The following is a 21,549-nucleotide window of genomic DNA, read 5'->3' as shown; positions in this document are numbered from 1 at the left end:
ACTGACCAAGGGCACAGTGCATGTGAGAAAACAACCTTGAGGGTGTTCCTCCCCCCCATGTCCAGTTGTCAAGAAACCAGGGGTGCCTGAAGGGTCACATGCCTAGCTCATGTTCTTCTCCATCTTCTTCCAAATGTTAACAGGAATATTTGTAGGCAAAGGAAAAAAGAGACCACAGGAAAAGTTTGAGATGGTGTGTATGTGTGTGTGTGTGTGTGTGTGTGTGTGTGTGTGTGTGTGTGTGTGTGTATCAATGTCCCTGGGTCTCCAGATCGCAACGTTGCCATGATGTCACCATATGACTATTCTTAGAGCACACACTGATGACTCTGAGGGTAAGCATATGGCACTTGGATGCTCCTACCATGTAATCTTGGGTGGGCCACCATATGCAAGCCTGGGATATAATTACCTTCCACTTATAGACCCATAGGCTGCATCGGCCTCTTGCTGTCCTGGTTTCTCACTACATGAGAACCCAGGCATTGAGACTGTCAAGACTTTAATTATACTCCAAGTTAGACCGTGGCAAAGACAAGTGATTCTTTGGACTTTAGCATATTAACATTCAGCTAGTTGTTTCAAAGGAAAACCGGAAGCCTACAAGGGATCATAGCGTTTTCTTTTTGAATAGGTTGTATAACTTTATTATTCACAGACTGATTTAAGTGTGAGAAGATTATAGTTTATGGCTCAAAGAAGAAGCAAACATAAGGAGGCACCTGGTAAAAGTCTGGAAGAGCCAATAGGGAAAGCAGTTCAGTTTAGAGCTGACGGGTCAGCCTGAGACCTCTGAACTGAAACTTCTTACGTCATCTTGGAATTCAATGACCTGTTACCGGGAAGGGCCAAATGGGACTGCAACTGCCTCTGACGTCATTACAGTGTTAGATCTGGATGGAAGCCTAGATGGAGCACCGTGGGCTCTGATGTGCAGACCTCTGGGGGTCCTACTGAAATGCATATGGGTTCAACAGTCTGCAGCCAGCTCTGGCACTGAGCATGCCCAGGTTCTCACTGTGCTGGCAGATACGCAGTCCAAGGGCCTGGCTCTGAAAGGCAGTAATCTAGTGCAAACATTTCCTGTTACAGATGGATTATTTGAGTCCAGAGAAGAGGATCTATTAGAAGTTTGCGGACCTCTAGAAGAGGGATTCCTGGTGCAAGGAATGGCAGCTGCTTTTCCAACCATGTGCAAGCAGTGTCCTCTACTTGCCCAGACCGAGAACAAAATATCTGAATCCGATTCAAGTCAAGAAGAGCAAAGGAAAAAAAGGAGAGAGGAGGTCCAGAGAGCATCCATGGGCCATGGTGGGATTGGCTGTAGGATTTCCCTCTATTCTACTGTCCTGATCCTGTCTTCGCAGCACCTGCATCCCAGCCACAGACAAGCTGGAAGGGAGCCCAGAACTCCCAGGCAATGTGACCCAGTTGGCCTTACTGTCAGGTTGTTGTTGGTCAGTGGATTAGCAGGCTTACACCAGGTCTCATGACTCTGAGTCCTGGAGTTCCTCTCTCCATACCTCCTGTCTTGCTAGAGATATCAAAAAATACTAAGTAAAACAGGAGGCCCAAGGGAGATGTGCAGTGGCAGCGGGGGGAGGGAGCATTAAAAGTGTGACCGTGTGAATACAAATGCCATCGTGGGACCCACTGCTTTGGAGGCTAACTTTAAATGTTAACCTAAAAATAATCTCATATTAGCATGCAAAATATATTTCTATATGGACACAGGGTTCAAGACTGTATAGGCGAACATTCCCTGTAGAGCACAAATGTATTGTGCATGCACTTGGAAGCTGCCGACAAGGTCCCTGGAAGGCACTGGCACTCTGATCAATCGCCATGTCTCCTAGGATCAAAAGCACTGGAGCCAAGAGGCAGGGACTCAGCAAAAGGGGGAGGGGCAGCCAGTGAGCTGGGGGTGGAGAATGGCTTCCAGAGGTGCAGACTAATCTTTTGCCTAGATCATGGGTCAGTGCCTTCCTGAGCTGGAACACCAGGCTGGGTAACTGACTAACCAAGAGACAGGTGACTTACCTGTGGCAGTCGTGCCAAATCCACGCATGGCGGCCATTCTTGGGGCGGAAGTCAGACTGGCCATTGTTGTGGATCTGGGAGGAGAAGCGTAAAAGGCGCCGGTGGCCTCTGGTGGGGTCGGTGTGCACAGCGGAGGCGGAGAGGCAGTTCTCCTCCATGGCACACTGCAGCAAGGACATGGGCCTGTCCTCCAGGTAGGCAGTCTGCTGGACAATCTCAGCATTAAGCACCAGGTCAGGTGCAGCTGCAGAAGACAGACATGGGTCAAAGAGGAAACCCCTTCCGAGGGCACCCCTGAGAAAAGTGCCCTCGTTTTACATGCCCTTCTGGAGCTGGCCTAGGGCTCCCCATGCTACCTTCATGTCACCCCCAATTACACTTTCATTTTGCCGGAAGTCTTCTTAACACTCCCCTTCAGTTACCAGTGTGGGTGGGCAAGATACTGACACATAGTGGGTGATAGGCACCCAAGGGCTCCTCAGACCATTCTCTCTATTTTCAAGGACCCCTCAGATGTTCCATGATAAAGAGCAGAAAAACAGCCTCGAAGGGAGACACTGCTCACCCATGGTCTGATTCTATCTCTTCTAGTATGCATGCAGATTTATGGTCTACTAATGCTGTCCCCCTTAAAATGTACCTTTATTGTTGATGTCTGAACATTGCGACATTTATTTTATGGTTCTGTAATATTTCCTTCACCACCAACTTCTATCTTTTAGGGTTGCTATACCTTGGATGCTTGGAAATCTTTTTAAATTAATGACAAGCCTGTGATCAATATCCTATAGTCAATCCGGACCTAAATTGTGTGTGTGTGTGTGTTTATATTTGTGTATGTGCTTTTCTCTTCTTTAGACTGTATCTCTAGCATAGATGAATTTCTAGCAGAGAAGTTTCATGGAGAAAGAACTGCCTGATTTTTAAGGCTTTGATGCATATTGCCAAGGTGGCTTCTCAGAGTTTTATTCCTTTCCTTTCCTTACAGTGTGGCACAGAGCTTGTGCAGAAAGGATGTTGCCCGTGTTGGGGGGGGGGGGGCAGGGAACCTCTTTCTACAAATGTGAACTGCAGGCCTCCTAAAAAGCATGTGCTTAAAGCATCCATGTCAGAGAACATTTCACAACAACATCTGAGGCCTAGCTCTAGAAACTGTGGGTTGAGACCCCATACAAAGCTGTGTAAGTGAATGTGGGGGTCTTGAAAATTTTGGGAACAGTAAAAGGTTTCTGAACACACAATGTCTGGAAATTAATTAAAAAAATCAAATGTACAACGAGGCTGAGGTGTTTCTTGCTAGAAACCCATGTTGTATTGTGATGACAGCCTCGGTTTTGAACATACAACATTGTATATGTCACATAGGCAACACAGCTTGAAATACCTTGGTGCATATTCAAGATTTCCATATGTTATGAGTTACAGTGCTTTTGCTATACATAAGTTTTCTGTTCTTGTAGAAACATGGTTCAATGACAGGAACAAAGACTTTTAATATTTTTCTATTTGTAAATGTCACATCAGCATGTCCTTAATTGTACTGTGTTAGAATGTTCTATTTCAAACATGTTGCTTGAGATGCTGACTTGAATTTAATTTTTAAAACAGTGTTAAAGGAACTTTGGTTTGAGATAAGGACAGATTTCCAATCATCTCCGAGATGGCTCTAAACATACTTCTGTTGTTCTGTATTTTGTATTTATGCAAATGGCATTCTTAGCATCAATAATTATATATCAAGGTACTGGTCAACTCTTATTCATCAAGATTTATTTCTTTATGCAAAAATAAACAGTGCACCCATTTTATTAGTATATGTGTTAGCTAGTTTTTCTGTTAACTTGACACACACTAGAGTCCTTTTGGAAGAGGGAACTTCAACTAAGAAAATGCCCCTACCAGATTGGCCCGTGGGCAAGCCTGTGGTGGGTGTACTTCTTGACTTATAATTAACGTGGGAGGGTCCACCCAGTTCCTTGAGAGTGGTGCCATCCCAGGGCAGGTGGTCCTGCGTGCTATAAGAAAGCAGGTTGACCAAGCCATGAAGAGCAAGTCAGTAAGTAGGCCCCTCTCCACGGCCTCTGCTTCAAGTCTTGCCTCCAGGTCCCTGCCCTGAGTTTTTGGCCTACCTTCTTTTCCTCAGTGATGGTAGGAAACCTTTAAGTGAAATAAACCCCTCCCTCCTCAAGTTGCTTTTGGTCATAGCAATAGAAACCCTAGCGACCCAAACTTGATTTAATCCTTAACAAATGAAAAAGTTATATGCATACAAAAGAACTCTTGTATAATAAATTTGTGATTTATAACCAGCAAAGGTTTGATTTGTGTACCTATTTATAGACCTCTGTAGTTAAAGTCATATAAAACTGTCTCGGGTGTTTTGAGTGGAAAGGTTTAAGAAGACTGGTCCTCTAGGGCTGATTTCCGACAGATACAGAAATCCCTGATTTCAGTTTTCTGACAGCTGCATGTTGTGATGCTGGTGAATCTTAATGAATAGTTTGACAGAACCTAGAATCACTGGAGAAGGGAGTCTCAGCTGAGGGGTTTCCTAGATCAGATTGGCCAGTGAGCATTGTCTTATTGCCAGTTGGTCCAGCCTGTGATGGGCGGCACCATTCCCTAGGTAGGGCTGTATGAGAGTAGAAAGGGTTGGCAGAGAGCAAGCAAGGCAATGAAGGTACTTTTGTCTTTCTTGACCATGGATGTGATGCTTTAAGCTCTTGCCTTGACTTTCCTACAATAATAACATATAAACTGGAATTATGAACCAAATAAACCCTCTTCTCCTGTGTTACTTTTCATCAGGATACTTATCTCAGTAACAGGAGTGGAACTAGAGCGCAAGTAATTGTCTCAAGAGAGTATGGTCTGGAGTTTTGCTTCCTCAAGTTCAAAGAGGAAACAAATAAAAACTAACTTCCCCAGTGAAGTCTTTCTTAACTGTGCATGTGGAGAACAGCTCTAGTTTAATTCCCAACTATTTCTACACTTCTCCTGCAAGTTCTTGAGAGCCTACCATGGTGTCCACAGCTCTGCTGGTGACCTTGCTCCCATCTCTGGGTCTTGGCGACCACCAAGCTCACAGCAGTTCTGGAAGCTGGCAGCCTCTGCTGATCCAATGCATTTGACTAAATAAGGCGTGGAATGTAGGGTAGGTAAGGAGGACATCCAGGTGGGATGTGGGCAGAGAGAAGATCCCCATCAGGAGACCTGATCAGCTGACAAATCCTTCCCTTCAAGGACATGCCATGCGTGGCAATGCTCAGTGGTCAAACTTTCTCAACACCATGGTGTATCTCTTCTGAGATGTAGATTCCCTGAGGTAGCACTGAGAACCTGGCTCCCTAGATACTCTGAGATGAACAGAGCAGAGAGGTGGGACCCATCAGGTTTGCTCCTTCTGAGAGGAGGTTAGCTTCCCTTGAACTCAGGATAGGTTAACTACACATAGGTTACACATAGCTTGGTAGCCTAGAGGTAAATTAGGCAGACATGGAGCTACCTAATATTCTCGTAGCTGATGTCGACGTTGGGTTCAAGTGCAATGGGAACGCTGGAGACTGAGCAGGCGAGTGGAAATGAAGTCAGTATTTGCCTGGCTTGGGGGAAGAAAACCAAAGAGCCTTATGCTCCGCATCCCAGAGGAGTCTGCATAATCCGTACAGTATGGGAGAAAAGTAGACAAGTGGACATATCCAGTAATGGTGGTGTAGAAGGAAATGCAGCCAAAAATGCAGGAAGGTGAAGAGAAAGAAGGATAGTATGTGTAGGGCAGTGAGAATCCACCACCAAGGAACTGCTATTCAAACATGAGCCTATGGGGCCATTCTTATTCAAATCACCATAGGTGGGAAGACCTACACTAAACGGGGGCCTTTAATCCATGGACTCCGTAGAAAGGAGAACTCTAGCCTTCCTCTCTCTCTGCCACCAGACTGCAGATATAACTTGTCATCTGCCTCCTCTTCCTCCTCCTCCTCTTCCTCCTCCTCCTCTTCTTCCCCCTCCTCCTCCTCCTCCTTCCCACTATGGACTGTATCCTCAATCTATTAACCAAAATAAACCCTTTCTTCCTTAAGCTGCTTTTGTCCGGCATTTGGTACTAAAAGTGACAAAAGTAACTAATACACACTCACTCCCAAAACTAGCTCTTCCCTGTTTCCTCTTTGCTGTGTCATCAGCTGGGTCCTGGTTTGGGGGAGTAGGTATTGTTTGTCCCCTTTAATCCCAGAATCCACGGCGCTTCCCCACCCCGAGCACACACTGTGAAACCCCAGAGTCTTGAGGAATGAGAGGTTCCCTGAACTCGAGAACCGGAACAGAGGGAAGAGTGCTGGCAGCAGCTCTTCAACATTCTTACTTTCCGAGCAGGCGACTCCAGCACCAAACCGCACCCCGCCCTCGGGGCAGGCCACCTCCTCGTCATGGCGGCAGTGTGCTAGGGACAGCTCCGTTCCTGAGCACTTCACTCCACTCATGACCACGTTGTTGGCGAAGATATTTCCATGCCAGTACCAGGTCTCCTGGAGAAATCAACCAAAGAAGTCACTAGCAGGTCACCTTGTTAACTTCTGGCTTCAGGAAACCCATTTCACGGTTTTATGATCCCATTTTCTAGATGGAGATGGTCAAGGCACAAAGAGCCATTTATCCCAGCTATGTGGTTAGCTGAGTGGACTTTTAGGACTAACCCTGGCTTTGCAGGAGAGGAGAAATCCACTCATGTACATCAATAATTAGCTGCCTTATAAAATCCAACTTCTGGATTTAATCCTAGGGGAAGGACTTTGTAGAACACTGAAGAGCCCCCAGGTTTACGATGCTGAGATTTGCTGGGCCCCTTCCAGCTACAGAACTGCAAAAACATTGTTAGCATACACTCTCACACTTCAAGAAGATTCCATTGGAGGAAACCAGAGGAGGTTGGAGGAGTCAGGTAAAGGGCGTGCAAGAGAACATAAGTACCTGTGCTCTGTAAGTTTCTAAAGGTTATTCATGTGTCAGCAACAATATGTAGATAAATAATACCCAAATAAATCTCTGTCTACTGGCTGATGGGGAGATAAAAACCCAGGGCCCTAAGCAGAGATAGGGCTTGACTTAGGTGGCTGTTTAAGACCCCAAGCTGAGGCTCAGATAGAGAAGAAAATTAGACAGTCGGTTGATCTGTTACATGAGAATCAGATTGTGTGTGTGTGTGTGTGTGTGTGTGTGTGTGTGTGTGTGTCCAGTTTGCCCTGGGAGGCTAAGCTCCCAGATGATGTGAGCCATATCTCTCCTGGACTGGAGATTAGAATAATGAGTTGCAGACAGAACATAGGCATTCCTGTCTCAGCCCATATCAATCCATGGGAGACCAACAGGCTCAGCAAAGATGCAAAGCTCCTTCCTTAGGCCCCAGGAAAGGTTACACGGGACCAGGAAATAGAGTCAGGTTAGCAGACAAGATGGACCACAAGTCTTGTCCTGCTTCTTCGTGAACATGCATAGAGCAGGGACACTAAGGATTATGGACCCCTCCGTCCTTCTTACAGGTGGGATGCCTGGGGCACAGAGACATGGGTACTTTGCCACAGACTATCATGCAGGAACGGAATTGGAAATAACCCGGATGTCTAGTCCTGTGCTGCCTGTGACAGAGGGCTGGGAGTCAGAAATGGGGACCAGAGCAAGCTCAGTGGCTCTCTTGAGTCATTAGGTCATTAGAAAGTGGCCCTGGGAGGAAGGTGTAGCCAATGTGACAAGGCAGAGACACCAAGCAAGGAAGAAAGGGTCCAGCCAAAGAGGGTTTTAAGGGAACAAACTAAGGCATTCAGAGTGCTGATTCAGGGGCTGAGTTCTCCCTACTTTTCTCAAAGACGAAATAACTTCTCTCTACAAACAGCTCAGCCCTCAGCCTGGGGAGACCCAAACATGCAGACTGGAGTGGTCCACAGACAGCAGAAAGTGACCCAGAGGCGTCCAACCTGCAATGAGTAGGCCCCAAGGGATCTCTGTATAGCCTTGGCTGTCCTGGAATTCACTTTGTAGACCAGACTGGCCTCGAACTCAGTGCTGGGATTCAAGGCATGCACCACCACTGCCCGGCCCACCCCAAGGATCTCAAGGAGCATGGCATAACCGTGAACACCACATAACACAAAACGCCAACTTCCTTAAAACATCAGTTCTCTCTGTCATGGTTTTGCAACCAGAAGGCACAGTATGAGTTCTGCAACTGACAATATTGCGTCAGTGTCAAATGGCTGGACACACCTGGAACCCCTTATTCTGTAGTTAGAGACTGAGACTGGGATAGGAGAGTCTTGCTCCAGAGTTTGGGGATGTCAAAGACTATGGGTAAAATAAGGTCTCCTGCCTAGGCCCAGGGTTTGCTTGACTGTGTCCCTCCTTACTGACTGGGGAAAGTTAGCTGAAGAGAGGAGCTGACTGATGATGGGAAAGTCCATGCTGATGGAGGGTAGGCTAGACTATGAGGCTAGGATCACTTACCTGAAAGGCATTGCTGGCAAAGCCCAGGCCTAGCTGCCGGCAGACCACCATGGCTTCCACAATGCCCCAGTTCTGGCCGCATACAGTCCCCCAAACAAGGGACCCATTTCTCTCTGTTAGCACCTCCACTCGGCCCTCATAAGGATTGCGGCCTCCATTCAGGCGCACCTGTAGGTAGCAAGAAACACGGTTGTGAGGATGAAGGCAGGTTCTTTCCATATTGCCATGAGCTCCAAGTCAGGGGGTCCTAGATGGCCACCCTTGGATTCAGAACTTCCTTAAGAGCCCCATGGGTGCCAAATTGTGCCAGCATGAACTCAGTGAGGCCTCACCCAGGGGTCATTCACTCATAGGTGCTAGGTGCCACTGACCACTCGTAGAGTCTCTCTCACTGTGGCCCTTTTCTCCCAGCGACAGCAGAAATGAAGCTTTGCTGTAGCTGGACAAACAAAACCCAGAGCCTTGTGCATGCTAAGCAAACACTCTACCAACTCAACCACACCGCAGATCCCATCCCCTAATGCTTATGCATGAGCCCCAATGCATTTGCTCTGGAGGTGTGGTCTCTAAGGAGACAATTAAGGCCACATGAGACCATGTGGGAATGCTATAATTCAACCAGACTGATGATATCTTTATAAGGAGAAAAGAGCCCTTAGGGATGCAGCAGGCACAGGAAGAGGTTACATAAGGACAATAAGAAGGTGGCTGGAACAGGTCAGAACAAAGAAACCTCGGCAGACACGGAGCCCCACAATGCCTTGGCTTGGCTGTACTGTCCTTGCAGAGCCAGGAGGAGACCAATCCCATTGATGAAGATGGAAGCATTTTGGTGATGGTGATGGTGGTGGTGGTGGTGGTGGGGTGTGTGTGTGTGTGTGTGGTCAGCAGGAGCAGATCTAGGGTGATAAAATTCAGATGCTTTGATTCTGTCCATCGTGGTTGCTGACACACGTGAGAGCCCCATGCCAGGCCATGCAGTGCTTGGCTGGTCACTGTGGCAAACATAAACTCTCCCGAATTGGGGAAGCATAGCTTTGAACCTGGGTCTTTGGAAAGGTAAGACTTGTTGGCAGTGGGGATCCAGCACTTCTGTTATCACACCCAGGCACCTGACCTGGCTCAGCTCTATCTATTGACCATTGGAAGGTTCTGGAAAGCCCCATTTCTTTGGCTGAAGGTCTGTCACGTCTCTGAGCTTTGATTTATCTGGAGAATGACCCAGCACATTGGGACTTACAGCTGGCCCTGGGTTGCAACCTTATCAGAATTCTCTTAAAATACTTCTGGCAGTTCCAGAAGGCGTTTCCCTGTGTTTGCACTCCCGCTCACTCACAAGGGAATACACAGCTCAGCTGCCTGTTGCTGGGATCCCACCTATGGCCCGGTTAAGGAGAGTGAGTTGCACCAGAAGTGCCTTGGTGTTCTTGGTCTGGTGCTAAGATTGAGAACTGCTGTCTAAGCAGGAGCCTGCCACATCTGCTGCCATGATGTGTACGTTTAAATAATCAGACAATAATAGCTCTATGGCATATGTCACACAGCACCCAAAAACTTTAAGGCATGGTGAAGAGTGTTGTGTAGGGAATCCTGGGTGTTTTGTAGCACTAGCTAGATTTCCTGAAGGACAAGGGGGTAGGGGAATTCTTCCTGGTGAGCAAGGTCGAGCAAGCTTTTAAAGCCCTGCTTTAGGAAGGGTGGAGTCTTTCTCCAGTTGCAATTCTGCTGACTTATTAGTTCCCTCTGTTTACAGCATTGTGCTCACTCGGTGCTCTGTAGACCTGCCATCCATCAGTGTGGCACCTCTGAGTTCTTACAGAGAACCTATGCCATGGTGTCAGAGGTATGGTAGACCTTGAGTCCTTTATAGCTACCACTGTAGCACATGCCTAGTCCCAAAGCAAAGAATAGCCCACAGGGAGAGAGGTCAGATATCTGCCAGACCAAGAGCGGCATTTATGTGTTTGCTCATTTGACACTTAAAAATGTTGGGTGGCAATGACATTGAGCATGCAGTGGCAAAGCTGGCATCGAGAGTTCATCTTAGGGGCTGGAGAGATGGTTCAGTGGTTAAGAACACTGACTACTCTTCAGAAAGTCCTGAGTTCAAGTCCCAGCAACCACATGGTGGCTCACAACCGTCTGTCATGGGATCCGATGCCCTCTTCTGGTGTGTCTGAGGACAGCTACAGTGTACTCATATATGTGAGCACTTTAGCTTACCCTGGAGAGTCCTTCAGAGTAAGGCTACCTGGTCTGTATTCTTTGGGCAAGGCATCACAGATCTCTCTGGGCATCCTGCCTCCTCACCTTTTTCTGGAAACCCATGATGGGGATGTTGCATCGCACCCCGGCATCTTCTTCATGGTTGCAGCCTTGAGACTCTGTGTTGAATTTGCAGTCTATGATGGACTTCTCAGTCCCTGTGCACTGGACTTCATTGAGATGGATGGGCCCAATCCCTAGGAAGGGAAAAGAAGGTGTATGCTATAAAATCATCCAGGAAGTTTCCTGGAACCTGCAAGAAAGACCCTGGAAATCAGACTCCGCCTCTTCCATCTTCAGAACTCTCCCAGCCCAGGTCCCCTTCTCCTTGGAGAGAACTGGGTGGGTGCATATTTTGCCATAAGCGCAGATAAAATTCGCTACCAAACTGCCATGTGTCAGATCACACGGTATTATGGTTTTGGATGTAAACTGTTCCCCAGAAGCGCATGAATGCTTGCTCTCCAGCTGGTGGCGCTGTTTTTGAAGGATTATGAAAACTTGCTGAGCCTTGCTGGAAGAAGTGTCACTGGGAAGTGAGTGGGCTTTGAGGTTCGGAGGCTTGGTCCCACTTCTGGTTCATTACTTCCTTCCTGACTTAAAATGGAAGCGATGTGACCAGGTGCCTCATGCTCTGGACACCATGCCTTCCCCGACATCTCTTTTTAAAGTTATTTCTTGCCAGGTCACACCAGTGAGAACAGTAGCTCATACATCCAGCCTCTCTGATCACAGGGCTTCTCTCGTCCACAAAGGGGTCAGACTAGAAGACACCACTAATTCACCCTGCAGTTACCACATTCTGTGCACTTGGGGGTCTGAAAGGAGTAACTATGGCTCTACTTGTAAGTCTCCATAAGAAACAGGTAGACTATGCAAACCAAGAGGTCTGAATTAGAAAGGGGGTGCTTTAAAATACAGTTAAGGGTGGGGTGTAAGGAGTGTATATCCCAGAACAGTCAAGAAGCCAGGGTGAATAATACTAGGGCTTGGACACACCCCTAAGAGTGAGAGAAGAGACAATAACTCACTTAGGAGAGGTGTGGAGAGAAGACTCCAGAAAATAGTTGTCACCCTTCATGGAGGGACACAGTGACCATGGGAACTGCCTAAGCCTCTCTCCTCTGGTCACCTCCAGTTCTCACCAGTGTCCTGTGTTGGCCAAACTGATCTATGCCTTGAGGTAGGGGGCATGATGGTGAGGGTGGAGAGTGGACCTGGGAGCACAGAATGGAGAGATGCTGCTGGCGACATGGAGATGGTGCCAGGAAACTTGCCCTTCTGGGGGTGGGGTGGTGAGAGTGAGCTCAGACTGGAGAGAGAGGGTACTCTGGCCCCTCTGCTCACACCAGCGCTCTCTGTTTTAAGCATGTGAGCTTCTTGAAGGGTCTCTGCTCTTGACTCTTTCATCTTCACTAGTCTGCTTCTCCCCAGGCACTTCCCACACCAGAAAATGGCACCTGCTAGGACACATGGCATTGGTGGAACCCCAAGATCATCTCTGGTACCTCCATCACATCCTGTGCAATCTGCCTATCACATTCCACTCACTCATCTCCCCTAATCTGGATGCTTTGTCCCCCCTCCCCATTTCCCCAATCATAACAATTGCTCTCCCTGTGGACAATGACCAAGTGACTTTTAGCCCGGTCTCTCTGTCCTATTCTAATATCTTCCCTGCATAAAAACCTCACGAGTTGTTGCTCTTTGTTTTGGCTTGGTTTGGTTTTTGGCTTTTCAAGACAGAGTTTCTCTGTGTAGCCATGGCTGCCCTGGAACTCGCTCTGAAGATCAAGATGGCCTCAAACCCAGGGATCCTCCTGCCTCTGCCTCCCAAGTGCTGGGATCAGCCACCGCCACCCAGCTCCCCATGAGGTTTTAAATTCATGTCAAATGCCTTCAACGACTTTTCATTGCCCTTAGGGAGCAGTGTCCATGATATACTGGCACCAAATGATCTTGGAGGCCCTACACTTGGAGACCTCCCACCTATGTTCCAGTTCAGCTCACTCCTCCCACCTCAGACACAGAGGTCTCAGGCTCCTCCTGGATCAGTTACAGAAACCTTAGGCTCCTCCCAGATCAGACACAGGGCTCTGGGATTCCATCACGGAGTCCAGTTCTTCTCCCTCTGCATGGCCCACACCCCTCCACAGTCTACCACTGATACCCGTCCATCCTTAACTTCATTGGACAAGTCTTTCTGGCCCTCACTTCACCACGTCTGTGCTTCATCCCCGTAGCCTCAGTTTGCACACTCACTCCTTGAAGATGCCTCCCCCCACCAAGAGGGCAGGGACCCCATGTTTTCCTTCTGTATATTCCCAGCCAGTGCCTTGCAAGACAGGACATTTCCACAATGTCCACACAGATGCAACTGACATCACTGAGCGCCTTCGACCTATAACCCAGCAGCCATGGGCTATGGACTCAGAAGAAGGCAGAATCTGCTTTGAAAAGTTCCCAGTGCCTAGGCAGGCAGGAGCCACACAAAGACATATGATATAATGCAGTCAGAAACAAAGATGGAGATGGCCACAGGCTCCTTAGGGTCCAGGAGGGCATTGGCCCTGTTAAGGGAAGCAGAGTGCCGAGAGATGGTCACCATCTAGGTGTCCTGAGGAAGGAAAGGGCCAAGCCTCTGCTTCTACAGAAGTTTATAAAGGAAGACGTTTCCAATTTCTTGGAATTTTACAAATTAGTAAAAACATTCCATGAAAAATTGCCAGAAGATTACAAGGATCCAAAACACAAAGGCTAAGACAAATTGCAGATTCCCCCAAAGGGAGCCAGAGCCATAGGATTAGGACTTGGGTTATAAATTTGAGGATGATGACAAGAGATGTCCATAGCTGACATTTACTGTGGATTGGATCCCAAACATCCAGTTTATCTCAACTCATTTAAACACCAGGGGAATCCACTGCTGTACGTGGAACAGACCTGTCAATGTGCTACTCGCTGTGGACAGAAGGCTTTTACAGCCACCTCTTTGGCCTTACCCTGCCCGATACCCAGGAGCCAGTGGCTACTCAAAACAGTCAGGGCACGTCTATGAACTGTAAGCATAAGATACATGATGGATAACAAAGCTGTATTATGAAAATGCAAGCAATCTTGTTAACAGCATTTCTATCAGTGACGGGCTAAAAATCACAATATTTTGGATAGTCTGTGTTTAACAAGATGTATTTTAGAGTTAATTTCACCCGCATTTCTTTTCATGTGGCTATTAGAAAAATTTAAATTATAGATGTGGTTGTATTACGTTATTGCAGGAAAGCACTGGTCTACAGAGCTGGCATGTTTCACTAAGTGTTTGTCCAGCTGACCATATCTGTTCAATTGGAGTGTGCCTCCTCTTCCAGGGGTGACTTCCTCCCTCAGTCTCTCCCTGGACATCTCTAGAGCAGTGCCTGCTGGGCACAGACTCTATGGACAGGGGCTAAAGCACACAGGCCTATCCCTCATATATGGTTCAGCTGTTGGGGAAGGTGAGTGTGTCAGCAGACATCTGGGACCGACCTTGTGGCTGTGTACTTGGGAAGAGCCTGCTATACCCTAGCATCCATCCAGGAGACACTGGAGCCAGACAGTACTGCACACATCACCTATCCAGCTACCTTGTTTCCCAGTGAAGAATCTCGGGACCAGAAGGTTCTCCAAGGTCACCAGACAAGCAAATAGCCAGGCCAGGATGAGGACTCAGCCTCTGTCCTCTCACTACCCATGGGAGTGGGTGTGGTTACTTGTTCCATCAGCTAGAGCCAGGACTCAGAAGCTGACCCTATCTGCTCTGGGGCTTGTCTTCAATGTGGTACTTTTCCTTTCCTGATGACTACTGTCATCTACCCAACGTGGCAGAAGGCACATGAACCTTCCACGGCACCTTCAAGGCCAACATCAAAGGTACCCAAGGCCTCTTCTTCTGAAAATTCCTCAGGCACTTGTAAACCTTTGGCTGCTCTGGGTGGTGAAAGAATTAGGTCATACAGAACCCACTCATGACACATGGAATGTCCATGTCATCAAATGCTTGCTTGTTTATGCCTCAGGATGAGTGGCCCTCGTCCTATGGACCTTAGGAAAGCACAGACTTTACAAGTAGGTCAACTGGCAGAGTGGACAGTGGGAACACCGAAGAGCCTGGTTGTCTCACTGGGACCTAAGGAGAATGAGTTGTTATGTAGCATAGCACAGACTGCTGCATAACACAGTACGCTGCTGCTGCCCCAAACCGTCTACCCCATTATTGCACACTTGGAACACTGGCACAAGGAAGGATCAAATGTGATCCAGCCTGGGCACGGAGGGAGATAGTGCCAAAACAAGGAAGCCAAAAAATGTAAGAGTTTGGAAACCTCAGTCTTTCTGCCAATTACTGGGGTTCCCTGAGCCTCAAATTCCGCATATGATGGACCAGAGGAACTGAGTTCCTCTCCAGCAGGGCGGGTCCATGACCGCAGGGCTTTTCTCTGTTCATGCCCAGGGTAGCTGGGGGCATGGCACCCTGCAGGACGGTCGAGCAGATGAGCTGCATGGTTAGGATATGCGAGTTCTGTGTTCTTGAACTGAGCTGGAGGTGAAGCTTAGCCAGGAGTCCTAGCAGAGGGAATAACGGATGTGGTGTCCATGGCCTGGGTGAGTGAGGGCGATTTCCTCCCTTAGGCAGCAACCAGTGAGCTCTCCAGATTCCTTTCCATGGGGTGATGGCTCCATGCATGAGAGCATGGGTTTCCTCTCACAGTCTAGGAGAGTGATTCTTAATCTTCCTAATGCTGTGACCCTTCAATATAGTTTCCTTCTATTGTGGTGACCCCCAACCATCCATAAAATTACCTTTGTAGCTACTTCATGACTGTAATTTTTGCAACTGTTATGAACCGTAATGTAAATATCTGATATTCAGGATATCTGATACATGACCCCCAAACGGGTTGCAACCCACAGGCTTAGAGCCACTGGCTTGGGACATCCTATTCTTGTCTGTAGTCCAAGCCACATCAGCACTGCAATAGCAGCCTCCCTGCTGGTCAGTGCTGAACAGACTCCCAGAGAAGACCAAGACTGTCTTCCTTAAAGCCCAGTTCTTCAGGGGAGGGCTGGGCACTCATGAGGCTGCTTGGTCTTGGGAAAGCTCCTGACGGACCAGGGCTTTCAAGAATGAGTGGTTTTCCTGGACTTACCCGGAAGAGGTTATGGTCTATTCTGTGGTCAAAGGGACAGCATTTGACCTGGGGTTCCCCACTGAATACTCTCCATTCTTTTGCTCCTTGTTCACAGGAGTGATTTGTCTGGGATAATTGATAGAAACCAGCATCCTTCTCATGACTGTCTCAGGACATCAGAAGGGGCTGCCCGGTTTTCTTTCTCTTCTGCCAGGAGGAGCCCAGTATTGACAAGGCAGCAACAGGGTGGAAAAACCAAGGTGACGGTTCTTTTTTTTTTTTTTTTCCATTTTTTATTAGGTATTTAGCTCATTTACATTTCCAATGCTATACCAAAAGTCCCCCATAGCCACCCACCCCCACTCCCCTACCCACCCACTCCCACTTTTTGGCCCTGGTGTTCCCCTGTACTGGGGCATATAAAGTTTGTGTGTCCAATGGGCCTCTCTTTCCAGTGATGGCCGACTAGGCCATCTTTTGATACATATGCAGCTAGAGTCAAGAGCTCCGGGGTACTGGTTAGTTCATAATGTTGTTCCACCTATAGGGTTGCAGATCCCTTTAGCTATGACGGTTCTTTTGGGTGCAACCATGCTTGATGGATTCCGAGGTCTTTTCCTGGAGGAAGGACCTGGAATTCTAGCTTTCCTATTGGAGCAGCTGAGATTACAGAACGGAGCATTGGAGACCTGGGCTGGTCTGTCCACTAGTTGCTCTCTTTGGCCAGTCACCCTTTCTCTAGGGGGCAGTTCCAAACCCATTAAATGGGGGTTTAGTGTTCTTTGAGGATCTGGCTCAGGAGTCAGGGGTGTTCTAGGATTCCCTAATGAATGGGCTGCTGCAGGGGAGGAACAGAGAAAGCTGAGCTTGAGAGAGGTTCACCACTATCAGGACCTAGGTCCCTAGGGCCATATTTTCCTCTATTGAGAGGCTCCTACCTTCAGCTACCCCATTTCTTACCTTGCCCTAGTCTGGAGCCTGTGATGGCCTCTTTAGCGGTCCCAAAGCCCAGCTCTCGGCAGACCACACTGGCAGATACCAGGTCCCACTTGTCATCGCAGATGGTTCCCCATTCTCCATTCTTCAGCACCTCCACTCGGCCCTCCCCGACCTGGGCTCCACCTCTCAGGCGCACCAAGGGTTGCTGGGGAGACACACGGTCCTGCTGAGTGCAGAAGTGACACGTATCCTTCGAGCTGTCAGGGCCCCACTCCTGCCCCATGGCCCTGCCAGATCCCCAGAGCTCAGTTCTGAACTTCATCACTCGTTGAGGGTTGGCAGGCAAAGGTTCCCTCTGTGGCTTCTAATGGGCCTCTGTCTAGGAGGCCATCTGAGACCATAATTGGCTCATCATTCCTTCCCACATTTGACTCCTCCATCCCACTGTCAGCGGCAAGCTTCCTATCTCCAGTTCTGGAACTTCCAGTGTTAGAGCTACTGTACATGGAAGTTTCCAAGCCCACAGATTACAAGCGAATCTTTATTTTCCACTGCTTGTAATAGAGCCTTACAGTCTAGTCCTGCAGGGAGACCCCTTGGTGAGGAGCCAAATGCAAGCAGTAATTCTGCTCATAGAGAGGGAGGCAAAGGGGAGCCCACAGGAAGTAGCAAGACAGAGTGAAAAACCGAGGCCTTACCAGGAAAGTCAGACCTAATCGAGACTAATCAGGACATGACTCAGAGCAGGGGCGCTGCAAGGGACAGGGAGCCTTCCTAGTTAAGACCAGAAGGCATCTAAGTCCAGATTACAAGACGCAGACTGTCCAGACATTCAGAGAGGGCAGAGAGGACAGAGAGGGAGGAGATGGTAGTTTAAATGCCCCTAATCTTACTCATTGTCTAGAAGCCTCAGCCCCCTTCTGGGACTTCAGGAATTACCCAGGAGTCAGACCCATCCCCTGCATGTTTCATGAAGCCTGGGGATTATATCTAGAGGGTTAGGCGCTGGCCTCGCCTGTCTATACAGCAGCTTTGCCCCAGTTTCTATGCACATGTACACACTCATTTGTGCACACCGTGTGTGTGTGTGTGTGTGTGTGTGTGTGTGCATGCGTGTGTGTGTGTCTGCAAGGCTCTGAGTTACTGTTGATACTCAATGGAGGGCTATATGAAGCCACTGTAGGCAGATCAGACCAGAGACCTTATTCTACTGAAACTTATGTGGTCCCCAGCCTGTGACTTCCTTCAGCTCAAGTACTGCTGGCCAGGATGAGACAGGCCTGCCTGAAGGTGGTATATTTCAAGGGTTCAAGCCCTCTGCCACCTCAAGGAGAAAGACACCAAGTAAGAGCCTATCTCTTTACTCTCCAGTCACCCCTGGCTTCCTCTCAATGTCTTGGGGCTAGCCTCATAAGGGAGGCTGCTGTGAGACCACCCGGAGTCCCTAAGGGACTGCTGAGCTCGGCACTAGTGTGAAAAGGAAGGGAGGGTAGGTGAGTGTAAAACACTGAGTGACTTCAGAAACTTTGATTCTTACTTCAGAAAGCAGAGCACAGTGAGGAAAACCGCTGGCTACAGCCTCTGTTTTCAGTAAAACGTGACCTCCTTCCCAAGCTCATGAGTGGGACACAGCCCCCGTCCCCTCACGTGGAGCCCCCATCCTGACCACAGCTAGATGGAGACAGAATATCAGATAGCCTAGCCACAGACCCTGGAAGTGGCCAGGTGGCGATCCAGCTGGCCACGGAGTGAAGACACAAACCAAGGAAAATATGAGGTCAGCCTCCCACTTCGTTCATTGGTTTGGTATGAACTTGACTCCTTCCCTTTACACAGAACAGCAGAGGAATTCCAAAACAGTAGGATCTGGAACCCTGGGTGACAGGGAAAGCTGGGGGGGGGGACTGGGGGGGGTATGGGGAGGAGGAAGGATGAGGTCATCAGAATGAGGGGCAGGGGAGGGGAAGGTTCAGGCAGGGCAGACTGGGTCCTAGAAGTAGCACTGTCCAGCTATGCCTGTAACACAGAGCTAGGGTATCTGATAAAGTAGTCACATATCTATCTGCACTTCCATGGTCCCCTGAGGGGATTGAGAAGGCCAAGCTCACTGTTTCCCAGAAATACCAGAAAGTTAGGAGGCCCCTTTAAGTCATTCCCAAAGTCTGGGCAGAAGCCTGGGCTCCCAGCATGCCTTTCACTCCTCTCACTACTGCTGGGACTTTTATTCAAACACCTCCCAGCCTGAGTGAGGCACCCAGGATGGTTAATTGGAGGCAACCTTCCCTCTGATTTCCTATCTCTGTGGGGCACCTCAGAGGTAGCTGAGGAAAAGGGTAGGCAGGAGGAAGAGAAGGGAAAGGAGACACAGCTATTATTGGTTTGCAGAGGCATTTCTACTGTTTCCCCAACTTCCATCCCTCTTCATCCCCCTTTCTCCCCTCTTCTTCTCTGGCATGGAACTCACTCTGCCAACATGATATCTTCTGAGTACACAGATCTTAAACAGTCTGGGGACTCAGCCCATGATGGAAGTTTTATCAAGCCTGTGACTCAAATCCTAGTCTATGATCACAAACATCCAATACCCAACAACATGTGTGCATCTTAACCACACACATAGACACATCTCCAAAACATACATATCCCCAACACACAAACACACACACACACACACACACACACACACACACACACACACACACACATGGAAGGAGAGAGGGAGGGAGAGAGAGAGAAAGAAGAATATATATATATACACATACATGTGTGTGTGTGTATAAAACCTCTACATGACTATGGAGGGAAGACAGATTTAGAGACCCTTTCTTTTTCAGAGGATCGGTCTGCCCTGATTGGGTCACTCACTTGTTCTGGGGAAATCAGTCAGCTGAAGTGGAGGATCTAATTTATATGGGAAAATATCCCTCGCTGTCCCCTGTCCCCAGCCCAGTTAGTCTCACACACCCTCTATACAAATCAAGAAGCCATTCCTGTAATGATAATGTGGCCAGCAGACAGATGACTAATGGGTGAAAGCTTTTTGCACTTAAGTTAGCTTTTCTTTTGTGAGATAAGCCCAAATGGGTTAGAAAAAACGTAGCTGATGCCATGTGCCTTGGAGAGCTGCATCCTTCTTCCTACAGCTCCAGAGTCCTGGATGTTTTCTCCTTCAGGAACTTTACAGGAGCACAAGGCCCCTGGCTGGCTACTCCGTATCTCTCTCTCACGCTGACTCAGTGAACTGAGGATAAAGAGCCTGTGCTGGCTAGTGACATTCTCTCTCCTGTTCCCTATCTAATGATGACCCCGGTTAATGGCCAAGTGCCTGTACCTTCTGCCCAGCCCTTACCTCTGGCTTGTAGGCTTTCCGGAACCTTGAGGGTCCATCGGGGCTGAAGATCTGGCTAGGCACACAACTGACCACAGCTGGCTGCCCGTTCTCACAGGTGGCGTTCTTCACAGGGTCCCGGGTCACGGAAGGGCCCAGCTTGCAGCTGGAGATATGCGCTTCAGTGCCCGTGCAGTTCATAGAAAACTTCCAGTAACGCAGCTTCCTCCGCGAGGCAAAGGTTCTGCAGGGAAAGGGAAGTGTTGGGCAACTAGGGCATCCTAGCAGTCACCTGCTTCCTTCCTACCTAGCAGGTCCATTTCCCACAATGCAGTCTCCCTGGCCTCTCCCACCCCTGGGCTGGATTATAGGCATGCACCAACACTCCTGCCTTTATTTTCATTTTAAAAGTATAACAGTTAAAGGATAGTGGTTTATAAAAGCCCCTTTCTTAAAGCAACAGCCAAATGATAACACAACTAAGCCAGTCCCATGAAAATAGTATTGGTTCAGTCCATTCAGGGACAGAGATTTTACAACCTAACTCCCTGCCAAAGTGCCACTTCTAAATACTGTTAATTACAGTGCAATTTGTAGTAGAGGGGACAGTCAACCCATAGCACTACTGTATTGGTGAGTGAAAGTTAGGGACTGGGACAGCAGGAGGAAGAACTGTGCTGAGAGAGTTGATGGCTCATGGCAAGAGCGCTAGTACCAGAAGAAAGACCCACCTCCCAGAGCAAAGATATCTTGAAATTCTGGTAACAGGGACTCACAGCTAAATCTACAGATGCATATTTCCCTGGCTTGGACTCCATCTTTTCTATGAATTAGAACACTGTTGTATGAAAGATTAAAACCCAAGGGAGGATTTTCTCGCCTTAGCTTTGGTTGAAACTGTAACTAGATGGGTTATCTCTCAAGTGCAGGTGAATATTCAGATGGAGGAATTACCATCGCATGGTGTCAGTTAACTGACCAAATGCTGACAAACACTTAAAACAGTGCACAGATCCAGGGCAGTGGTTTTTGAAATGAATAAAGACTATAGTAGTGATGTGGATTGAATGTGAAATGTCCCCCAGAGGCTCATGTGTTGGAATGTTTGGTCCCCTGCTGGAGGCTCTGTTTTGAGAGGTAGGGCCTAGCAGGAGAAGGTGGGTCTCTGCAGGAGGGATGGTCAGAGTTATAACCTGGACTCTCTTCTGCTCTCTCTGCTCCTGATCCTCAGAGATGTGAGGAGACCCAGATACACACCCCTGCCAGTGAACTCCACCATGCCCTCCCCACCAGGAAGGACTGTGCCCTCCCTAA

General features: G+C 48.4%; 2 protein-coding genes across 18 annotated transcripts in view; one reads left to right on the top strand and one right to left on the bottom strand.

Annotated features, from left to right (window-relative positions):
• The window catches only part of Gm16867 (predicted gene, 16867), a 140,791-nt gene that overhangs the window by 37,977 nt on the left and 81,265 nt on the right, over window positions 1-21,549 (top strand). Inside the window, exon 2 of one of the 12 annotated variants that reach the window (XM_011245302.2) lies at window positions 16,084-16,104. The exons of 9 other annotated variants lie outside the window; for them this stretch is intronic. In XM_011245302.2, the coding sequence (XP_011243604.1) occupies window positions 16,084-16,089 (6 nt within the window). In that variant the 3' untranslated portion in view covers window positions 16,090-16,104. Of the gene's footprint in view, window positions 1-1,092; window positions 2,047-12,234; window positions 12,283-16,083; window positions 16,105-21,549 lie in introns of those variants that run through there. 2 more of the 12 variants (XM_011245301.2, XM_011245299.3) reach the window with 2 other exon arrangements.
• Window positions 1-21,549, bottom strand: part of Gm21451 (predicted gene, 21451) — an 87,037-nt gene that overhangs the window by 11,350 nt on the left and 54,138 nt on the right. For 5 of the 6 annotated variants that reach the window (XM_017316297.2, XM_017316296.2, XM_006519892.4 and 2 more), the window contains exons 5-10: window positions 20,257-20,479; window positions 16,929-17,133; window positions 10,846-10,997; window positions 8,536-8,703; window positions 6,404-6,566; window positions 2,041-2,284 (exon numbers count right to left, since the gene is read on the bottom strand). In XM_017316297.2, coding sequence (XP_017171786.1) covers window positions 2,041-2,284; window positions 6,404-6,566; window positions 8,536-8,703; window positions 10,846-10,997; window positions 16,929-17,133; window positions 20,257-20,479 — 1,155 coding nt within the window. The remainder of the gene's footprint in view (window positions 1-2,040; window positions 2,285-6,403; window positions 6,567-8,535; window positions 8,704-10,845; window positions 10,998-16,928; window positions 17,134-20,256; window positions 20,480-21,549) is intronic. The other variant, XM_017316298.2, reaches the window with a different exon arrangement.

Source organism: Mus musculus, chromosome 14 (assembly GCF_000001635.26).
Source record: "Mus musculus strain C57BL/6J chromosome 14, GRCm38.p6 C57BL/6J".
In the NCBI taxonomy this organism is placed as follows: domain Eukaryota; kingdom Metazoa; phylum Chordata; class Mammalia; order Rodentia; family Muridae; genus Mus; species Mus musculus.
This window is presented reverse-complemented; position numbering and strand designations above follow the sequence as displayed.